The following is a 10,581-nucleotide window of genomic DNA, read 5'->3' as shown; positions in this document are numbered from 1 at the left end:
CGAAGATTTTACTCAGTTAACCATCTTTGTCATTGCATCAACCGCATCCATGCCGTGCCTTCAAAATTACCAAACAGCAACCGTTCCATTGTCCCAAATCAGCTTAGATCATTTTTGTTTTGCTCGAACACAAGTAAGTATATGAAAATGCAGGCTAGCCATGGGGTAGTTTGGTGAGAGTACTAGTGATCAAGGGCCAGAAATAAAGTGAGCGAATTGGATGGAGGGGCTTGTGGCACTTGGTGAACTGTGGAACAATATTTTGGAGCAAAAAGAGGTTGCGGGCAAAGACAACGCTCACCATGAGGGTGAAAACGATGGTTGTGGAAGTGGTGGAGAGGAGGGTAGTTGTGCGGAAAGTTGTAGTTTAGAAGAAAATGAAGGAGAAATGATAGACAGATCATACGATCCTGAATCTTTCTCGAGGTTTTTGGTTAGGGTACCATGGTCAGACACTAAGTTATTTTCTAAGCTAGCCTTCGATCTTGTGCAACATGGCCAGTGTGATACCAGAGATCAAGGTATGTTTTCGTTAATCATGTACTTTCCACACAGATTTACATTCCAAATTTACTTAAGTCGGGCATTTAAGCATTTTCCATTTGCAATACTGATGCGCATGCAGGCCGAGGATTTGAAGATATACTATGGCCTACAATTTGTAACATCTTCATTAGAAAAGAAAGCAGAAGTAGCTTGTTTTATGGAAGGTTCAACAATGACAAAAGTACTTGCAGCAGCAAGCGAAATGGAAAGACGAGAGATGGAAAATGACCTTAGATCACTCCACTGCTCCTCGCCTTGTGAGTGGTTTGTTTGTGATGACTCCAGTACTTCTACTCGTTGCTTTGTGATTCAAGTTATTTCTTATAAGCCCTTCATTCCAATCTTTGTATGACAAGTCTTTACTAACTTTATTTAGCACTAGCTAGCTCTCCAATGGCATTTGTTACATCGTACATACGGTTCAAATGTTCAAAACAAAGAGATGACGTGACGCAGATTGGTAAATGCATAGAATGGTAAATTGGTAATCATCCTTCACTTGCAGGGAATGGACTCCGTTGCATCCCAGCAGGCATACCTCTTTTTTGAACCCACCAAATTTGAGGTAAGCATGGATATTCAATACATACTCTTATACTACATCTTCAAAGGGAAGAAAATGAGAAATTAACCATTGAAAAACTAGCCCTAGCTAATGGCACCGTCCCTATGTAGGGGACGAATATACGTGTTCACAGAGGAATCTATGAAGCGGCACAGGCAATGTACCAGCAATTCATGCCGGAAATATTGGAACACTTCCATAGAAACGGTGAACTCGCAAAGCTTCAATTTACTGGCCATTGTCTTGGAGGAAGCATTGGTCTTTCAGTCCACATGATGCTCCTCACTAGGAAGGTTGTGAAACCCTCTACTCTTCTGCCAGTTGTCACATTTGGATCACCATTTCTGTTCTGCGGAGGCTACAAGTTACTTGACCCACTAGGGTTGGATGCGAATGATCACATCCACTGTACGATGATGCATAGAGATGTTGTCCCTAGAGCTTTCTCCTGCAACTACCCCAACCATGTGGCTACTCTCCTCAAGCATTTAAATGGTTCGTTTCAGTCACACCCTTGTCTGATAAAAAATGTAGGTACCAGTTTGATAAATTCATAGAAATGGGCGAACATAATTCAATATCATGTCAACAAGGTGTCAATACCATTGTCAATAACATGCCAATAGTAAAACGCGCCCACAGGTTATTGATATGTTGTCGAAAATATAAATATCGCTAAAACCCGTCGCCTAATAAAAGACGGACGTACTGCAAATAGATTTTTGTCTAACTCATAAAATCCTCCACGTTAGTAAATCATTTTTTTCTGATGTGTTTTTATGCAGAAGATGATGTACTATCCAATCGGAAAACTGTTCATTCTCCAACCTGATGAAAAGTTATCTCTTCCACACCCTCTACTCCCCATGGGGACTGCCCTCTATGCCTTGGACAACACGCAATCCGATTTCTCTCCCGATATCTTTAGGGCCTTCTTGAACTCCCCACATCCACTAGAAACCCTTAGTGATCTAACAGCTTATGGTTCAGAAGGTACAATCTTACACGATCACGACTCATGCAGCTATCTAAAGGCTATGAATAATATCCTAAGGCAACACACAAGGATGGTTGCGAGGAAAGTGAGGAAACAGTGGAATCTCCTGTGGCCGCTGCTTACTTCACCATCTCCACACTGGTCCAACGGTGAAGATGAAAGTGGTCTGTAGAGAGCAACAAGTTGGTAACAAGAGATCATACAGAGATATTTAAAAAAAAAAAATTCCTGCATATAAATACAGAGATTCTCAGGAGGAATTATATCTCACATCCACTCCCCTAATTTCTCGAACAAAGGTACAATCTACAAAATTTGGTCTATAAGTTATTGAGAAGTCAGGTCAATTCCAATGACAGTGAAACTGCATGTATGATAAGATTAAATCTATTCACATTACTCGCTGACGAAATTTGCAAGTAAATCTGATAAACAATACATTGATTCAAGCAAAAATAAAATTCAAAATAAAATTCAAACTTGAAATGGACAATATTATGAAGATACCATGTTAGCTTAACTGCATTCGTGGAAGCGTTGAGATTATAAAGATATCATGTTAGCTTAACGTAAGTGTTAATTACTTAGAGACTAATTGGTTAGCCAGGGGCATGATTATAAAAAAGCATTCCCAGCTCACTTGCATCACTCACTCTCTGGAATATACAAGCTCATCGGCTCTATTTCTCTATTCTTCTTGTATTCTCTCTCTGCTTTGATTTCTTCGCCTAAGTTAATCGATCTTCCTCTTGTTGTTCGTCTAATATCATTGTGATTTGTACCTTGCACCATTGCTGTTTCAGTTTCTGCAACCAATTTGCGGTTTGAGTGTATTGAGAATATATATATATATATAATTATATATATATATATATCGACTTATTTCTTAGGTTATATGCCATAACTCATTCAGCATGTTATTCTTCATTAAATTCGTCGTTGAGAGTTGAGTTTTCGTTTAAATTGAAAAAAAGTTTGGGCACGAATGCTTAATTTTTGCCATGGATGCAAATTCTATTTTATTTTGAAGCATGAAGCTTGAGATTGGAATATTTTGTACCGTATGATTTGTTCAAAACAAAAACAAGACTGTATAAACCATTGACAAAAATAAATAAATTTTACAAAAAAAAATTAAATAAATACATTGTATGGAGAACTATATAAACCACCGTCAAGGTAGCATGCATGTTGATTTTCAATCAGTAATGGAGAGCCAATTGGTTCACCAGTCATATTAAGAAGTTAAATACATGCACTCAAAATAAAAATAAAAATACATGAGAAAATTTAACAAATTAATATCTAAATAAACCATTTATAAAAAAAAGTAATAATTAATCTACTAAGATAAACCATAATTATTGGCAGAAAAATTCAGCTTAATTAGCCCAAAAACAAACTGATATTATATATAAGCACTGAATCTGAATCAAAACAACAGCACCAAAAACTTGAATGATATATAAACCACATCACTTGCATTCAATAAAATTGAAGCATGAATTTAATCCGCAGATAACACTACCGATCATTTCGAGCGAACATGGACGACATCGGAGACTGCCTGCCTCCCGCAGCAGAAACCCTTGTACTTCGAATGAAAACGAAGCCTGAAAATTGAATCGTTGATGTTAGAATCGAAACAAAGTCCATTACCAAAACCCCGAATTCCTCGTACACTTGTATGCTCTTCCTGAGAAATATTACAGCCATCACCGTCGACATGGCATCCTTCAATCTAGCCATTTTCTGCTTCCTATAGGCTTATGCTCTTAAGCTGTTCCTTCTCTGTGATGACAGAACTTAGATTTGATATGATGTTACATCAAACATTGATTATGTTATGTTTGTATTATTAGTCGTACCAAAAAAATAATATATATATACGAAGTTTACAGATATACCCTTTATTTTACGGAGGTCTATTGTCCGTCCTCTCATTTTTATACCCTCTTGTGATGTGTGGTCACGGTTAAGCTAATTCAACATTTTATATTAATTTTTTATAGAAATAATAAAACAAAAAGTAATAGGAATATAAAATGTTGACGTGGCTTAACCGTGAACACACAAACAGGAGGGGATGGGAAGAGTATGGAAATGGAAGAGCACACAATCCACCTCCTTATTTTACCACCTGAGATTAGAACTTTCATTTTTTTTTTTTTTTTTTTTTTTTTTTTTTTAGAAAAACTAATGAAAATGGTTTGAAAATTTTGAGTTTTAACGATAATAGTACCAGCGAGGATTGACTTTTTAATGTAAAAATATAATTTTTTTTTTAAATAAACAGTATCAAAAAATTTTCGTTAACATTAATTTTTTTTTTTTTTTTTATGATTTGCAAAAATCATGCGAACAAAAGTTCAAACACTGTTGCTTTCAAGTCGAAAGGTCCAAGGACACTATCGTAATTGGACGAGTGGCATGTGAGAGAAGCAAAGCGCTGAAAAAAATGAGGACATTGTGGACTCATCCCTTCGGTAGATGCAAGCTTACGTGTTACTGTCCGTACTGAAATTTCGAATAACTTGCTTAAAAATGTCGACACTCGATGTCATGGGACTATTTAAGATTAGACTTTACACCATGCCTTTTGTTGAGTTTGTTTTATTGATATGGTAAAAAGAAAAATTTGGACAAAGAAAGCAGCACTCCTTGTCTCCCAAAGGTGGCGAAAGGACAGGCACAGCGACCACCCGAGGGTGGACTCCCCACCGGCGGTCTCAGGCCATAAGGGCTATGAAAACTTGACGTCATACCCGCCTTCTTCCGATTTTTCACTGGCATTCAATCAAGCTACTTTGTTAGAACCTTCCAATTAGAGGCTCTATATGGGCTAAAAAGTGATGGATATAACTTATTTTAAAGCTTCGATAAATTTTTAGGGCTCTAAAAAATAACATCTTCTAATTTGGGGCTCTGTACCTTTGGGGCTATATATTTATTTGGATGAAGTGCCGATTTAGTCTTTGAATTATTTTTTCAGTAAAATAAATCCCTAAATTCATTAAAATTGCTAATTTCATTTCTATTATTATATTTAAAGCTATTATATCCAATTTTTCATCAATTTAAGTCACTTGACACATTTTAGAGTGTAATACCGTCATTTTCTCGTCTATAAGCCCTAAACATTTCATATAGATTGCGAATCTAACGTCTAATTTACCCTCCAAAGTTAACTCCATACATTATTTTTTTATGAAAATTTACCAATTTACCCTTTAATGTGTATCACATGCAAGTAATGTGACTTAAATCGATGGAAAATTGAATATAGTAGCTTCGAATCTAATATTAGGGATGTAATTAGCATATTCTTAGCAACCAATGGATTTAATTATCCTATTTCAATCTCATCTGATGGTTTATTTCTCTGATTAGCATATTCTCCGAAATCAAACAAGATAAAATTTCATTTCATAACAACATTTTGATTAGATTATATTATATCAATCTCATCCATTGGTTTATATCTCTAAATGGCATATTCTCCAAAATCAAACAAGCTAAGATTTCATTTTCTACTAATCGTTAGATTAGATTTCTCACCTCAAGCTAACCCATTGGATCGTTATCTCTAATATCATTCACTCTTTATAAATGGTATCACACTAATTTGAGAACACATAAGCTTCCAAACCCTTTCTTCTCAAATACCTTACAACCGCTAAACTGTAATGGCCCAACCATGGAATGATAACTACTCATCTAATGAGGATAATGCTACTTTTGCAATGGTAGGAGCCATGTATCAGCATTTCCATAGACATTTGGAGGCTACGTTAGTGCAAAATGAGCTAACACACGGTGGCACCTTGTCATGCCGACAAAGAGTAAATCGAGATCGGGAAGAGAGCCATGTTGAACTAATGCATGATTACTTCTCTAACCCTCATTTCTATCTACCTCGCTTCTTCCGAGCTAGGTTCTGCATGAGGCGTGAGTTGTTTGACATGATCATGGAGAGAGTTGTCAATTTCGACAATTATTTCACTCAAAGACGTGACGCACCTGGAAAGCTTGGATTTTCACCATGTGTCAAGATAACAGCAGCATTCTGAATGCTTGCATACAGAGCAGTATACAGAGCAGTGGTCGATTCCCTTGATGAATATTTAAAGGTATTAGAGACAACAACTTAAAGTCTTGCAAGAGATTCTGTCGTGCCATCCATACTGTCTACGGACCATAATACCTTCGTAAACCAACGAAGGATGACTTGCAATTGAGAAAAGCTAAGGAATGAGGGTTTCCTATATGCTTGGGAGTCTAGATTGCATGAACGAGGGTTTCATGTACTATGAGATGTGAGGTCTCATAAAATTGACTAATAACTTCCGAGTTACCACCTTCGAAATGAAAAATGGGTTTAGCATCTTATTTTTTGTACTTTAATTAGTATAGCCGGTAATAATTACTAATATCAGTGAAAAACACTTTATATTTTCGATATTGAAATATGTCTTAAGTTCTAATTCATCATTACTATTCAAAGGTCAAATTATAAAACAAAATACATAAAATGTCACCTATCAACTGTTAATGCCAAATGTGATAATAATCGGGTGCAATAACAATTGTGTTCAGAATTTTTTTATTCGTAAGGGAACTTGAAGTGCTCTTTTACTATAAAAAGAAAATTTGAGGCGCTTATTAGTGAAACTTTCATTTTTGGTATTGGTGTGGTTGATTGCCACCAATACATTTTGAAAGAAAGTTTCTGTTTAATTAGTTATTGATCATTGTTAGTACAATGCTTAATTAGCCCCATTATGTTTAATTAACACTTTTTGTACTCTTCCATGTGCTTTGTTCAACTTCCCTTCTACCATCATTCCTCCACCTTTGCTCATCCCCATTTTCTAATTGTACTTCCCCTATATCCCTAACATAAAAGTGAAAGCCAAAACTAAAACAAAATGGTTATCGATTCAGCATCTCTGATTTACAAAAATCCATCACATTACAATTTACATACAATTCTAAGGACTATACTTAGGCTTTTTAACTCTTCAACAAATTATTTTACATCCATCTTAAAGCGATGACTGCCTGCGTGTGACAAACTAAAGTGGGTCTACGCCGCTCCTAAGTCTAAAACTTTTGGACATTGTTATACCCCTAATGAAAGAAAGCTCGAAATTGATTTGCATGAAGAAATTCCAGCTCTGTCAAAAGTGAGAATCATTCCTTCCCACATGCCTTCAATTTTCAAATGCCTGAAATCAACAAGTAAAGTGTCATCTCTGTTATTTACCCTCTGCTGCCATCCTTTTCCGTACCTCATGAGCTGTATTGAATATGCCAAGAGTAGGCTTGTCGCACACAAAGCACTTCTTGTTCTTCGAATGATGCTGTGAATTAAAATCAGACTAAGGTTAGCAAAACAATTGAAAGAAACGCGGCATGGGAAAACGGTAAACTCTATAATTGCAACGAGTTGAGATGATGCATTAAGAACAGAGGGGTTACCTTGAGCGCGCAGTGCTCACAGAAGTAGTGGTTGCACTTGGTTACAACAGGATCAACAAAGGGTTTCCGGCAGATGAAACATGCGAATGGCAACGAGCCATCCTCGTCGTCGTCATCATTATCCTCAGACTGGTCCACATCATCTTGGCCCACAGCTAAATTCCTCTTCCGTGTTTTCTCTGCTTCCTCCCACTCCCTTTCCATCTGCCACCCAGATTTGTAGTCTCCACGATCATGCATAAATTTGCAGGAATCTCCATAACCACAATAACCAGTCTCTTTGTAGTCCTTACAAATGTCTGGCTGATAATCAAATCTTGTGGTAGCTCTGATGTGCGCAGAAGCTCTGAGAGGCCCATGGGAACCTCCCGCTTTCTCACTGGCCACTGTTAGCTCTCTTCGGAACCCAGCCTTGTAGTCCGTATAACCATGGATCCCTTTATATAACTTTTCATTCCCAGTCTCTTTGCTCTTCCCCTGCAAAGCCTCCTCTGCCTGCTTAAGAACTCTCTCGCGAACAGCTCGGGCATCTCTAGAAAACTCAGTCTCAGTCTCCAGAGTCGCTGTTGCTCTGCTATCATTTTCTACTTGGATTTCTTTCGAAGACTTGAACTCAAAGATTGCACTGCCATCAGATGTAGAGCTCTTCGCCGGTCCACTAGAAAAATACAGCTTGCCATCAGGCTTTGCGGCTTTTCTTTGACTTGGGAATGATGTGCCCCCATACGTTGAGTTGTCCTCCTCCTCATCTTCATGAGGCCTTCGCCTTCTAATGTTTTGCTTCATTGATGACTTTGGGATGAAGTTGCAAACTGGAAAGGCAATAGATCAATGTTACAATGTACAACGATAGCTAAAAAAACTCAAACAAGTACAGAACATACCTTTTCCAGGTTCCGGATTTCCACCTGAATCCGCCATATAGACACGTGCAACCAAAGCAAGTGTAGCAAATTAAGGTTGCCGAGGGGATGGTTTCACCGCTACTCTTGCTATTGGAGCTGAGTGGTTGGATTTGGGTTCTGAGAAGCAACTCTTCCTTTTTAACAGGGGCTGCTGACAAACAAAATTAACTTAATAATCTAACCAAAAAGCTCAAACAAATAGACATCATAGAATTCTTACATGAATCTCACGAAATAAAGTGAAATTGTAAAGAAAATGGAGATCAAGCAACCCTAAGCAACAACTTAAACTCCTTGAACCACTTGTGCAATTGTATCCCTAAACAATCCAGTATGCTAGAACCTTAATTCCTAACACTAAATTAAGTTGCAAGCGTAAGGATAATCATCCTTCTTCGAATATCGAAACGAAACAAAAATCCTTGAACCAATTCCAAATCAAGAACTAACCAGAACCCTAAACCCTAATTTCCCCAATCGTAGAAAATCAGAAAACTCGCAATCCCCAATTCCCAAAATCTAAAACACCCAAATTCAAGTAACCCAACAACTAAATCACAAAAATACAAAAAAAAAAATGAGAGAGAAGAAGTTACCTTGTTGCTGTTGATGGCTAGGTGGGCTATGGAATGCGTCGTCTTCTCTTCTGGGGGCGATTGGAAGATTGAAGATTCGATTTTATACGTTTCGGAGTTTTTGAGCGTTGCAATTTTGCCGCGTTGAATGTGTGGACGCAGATCGAGAGTGGGACGAATACGAGACAAAATGGGCTTGAGCTTGTGAAATAATGAGCTCAGTTGGAAGCTTCATGTTGGGCTTCCTTAGGTCGGTGCTCCAATAAGAGGTGGGCTATATTAGGTCCAAACAAAAAAAAATAGAATAAAAAGTATTAATTTATAGGGGCTCTTAGATCTAGGTCCAAAAACGTAAAATGTTTTTAGAAGTGAGTCCAGTTATTAAATTATATATTTTTATTTCTTTTATACTCATTTTATATTTTCTAAAAATATTAAAAATCAATTAAAATCTTCTAATATTATGCATTTTAGAACTCCAAAAGAATATATTTAATATCTTATAACAAAAAAACTAATATACTAACATAAATTTATCTGCAAAACATTCTACCCTAACTCAAGTAACAAATATATGAATGTATATAATACCGATATGAAACCCAATTAAAAGGTAGAAAAAACATAACATACCTACAAATAAGACACATTAATCTGTGACAGTTAATTATAAAAAAAGAATCTGTCATATAGATAGATAAAATAATTAACAATGTGATATAGGTTGATTATAAAAATTAAAAATAAAATCTATAAATGGGGTTCAAAGCAGGAGGAAGAACGAGAAATAACAAAAAGATAAATAAAAAAGAAATAAGCAAAGAGATGATTGGGAAGAAATTTGATTTTTATAATAAATCTTATCATTGAACAGATAACTATTGATAATTAAATAATTAAATATAACAAATTAGACTTATTTTAATAAACCGGACTATTCCTACTATTAGCTTAAAAAATTAGACTTATATCAAGTTTTCCCTCATTTATATTCTTTTTCAAATTAGAAAAATTATTTCCGCACCCTTATTCTCTTTGTGCACATCCTTGTTTATTCAATTCATCGAGTTTCCTTTGAATTATTCAAATCTCAAAGCCATTAATAAACAGGGATGTTTAGAGGGAGAAAACTAGTGAGGTGAAAATCGCTTCCGTAAATGTAATGCAACTAAACTAGGGTAAAAAGCCAATTCAAGTATAAGGTGAAGTACACTGTCCCAATTAACTAGCTTAATCAATCAGTAGATATAGTATTTATTTATCCTTATTGTTGTATGAATGTACGATGCACTGTAAAGTGGTAGTGGGTGGAAATTTAAAAATGCATGGTTTGGCTGCCATTTTACTTGCAAAGCACTCAAGAGAAAGGGAGCCCATCATTTGGTTGTAAAGCACAACTCATGTGGGAGGAGCATGCTGTAGGCACTTTCATGGTCCTCATGTGCATTGCATTGCAAATTTTTACCGTTTTGAAACACCGACATGGCATCTACCCGACCAATGAGAGACATT

The 10,581-nt window shown here is 36.4% G+C and overlaps 1 protein-coding gene and 1 pseudogene across 1 annotated transcript; one reads left to right on the top strand and one right to left on the bottom strand.

Annotated features, from left to right (window-relative positions):
* Window positions 1-220: 220 nt before the first annotated feature.
* On the top strand, window positions 221-2,353 carry LOC137722107 (phospholipase A1 PLIP1, chloroplastic-like; annotated as a pseudogene).
* Window positions 2,354-7,027: 4,674 nt separating this feature from the next.
* LOC137723611 (zinc finger CCCH domain-containing protein 1-like) lies at window positions 7,028-9,222 on the bottom strand. The gene is made up of 4 exons (XM_068462810.1): window positions 9,091-9,222; window positions 8,474-8,642; window positions 7,590-8,401; window positions 7,028-7,471 (listed from the first exon to the last, which is right to left on the bottom strand). The coding sequence occupies exons 2-4, from the start codon at window positions 8,508-8,510 to the stop codon at window positions 7,367-7,369; spliced, it is 954 nt and encodes a 317-aa protein (XP_068318911.1). The 5' UTR covers window positions 8,511-8,642; window positions 9,091-9,222; the 3' UTR covers window positions 7,028-7,366.
* Window positions 9,223-10,581: the final 1,359 nt, after the last annotated feature.

Source organism: Pyrus communis, chromosome 17, assembly GCF_963583255.1.
Source record: "Pyrus communis chromosome 17, drPyrComm1.1, whole genome shotgun sequence".
NCBI lineage: Eukaryota > Viridiplantae > Streptophyta > Magnoliopsida > Rosales > Rosaceae > Pyrus > Pyrus communis.
Note: the sequence above shows the minus strand (reverse complement) of the source record. Positions and strands in the feature narration are given on the sequence as shown.

Coding starts and splice junctions, on each gene's coding strand:
- LOC137723611 (XM_068462810.1), bottom strand. CDS start 8,510: ATGGCGGATTCAGGTGGAAATCCGGAACCTGGAAAAG. Junction 8,402..8,473: donor AAATCCGGAACCTGGAAAAG/GTATGTTCTGTA, acceptor TTGCCTTTCCAG/TTTGCAACTTCATCCCAAAG. Junction 7,472..7,589: donor GTGAGCACTGCGCGCTCAAG/GTAACCCCTCTG, acceptor TTTAATTCACAG/CATCATTCGAAGAACAAGAA.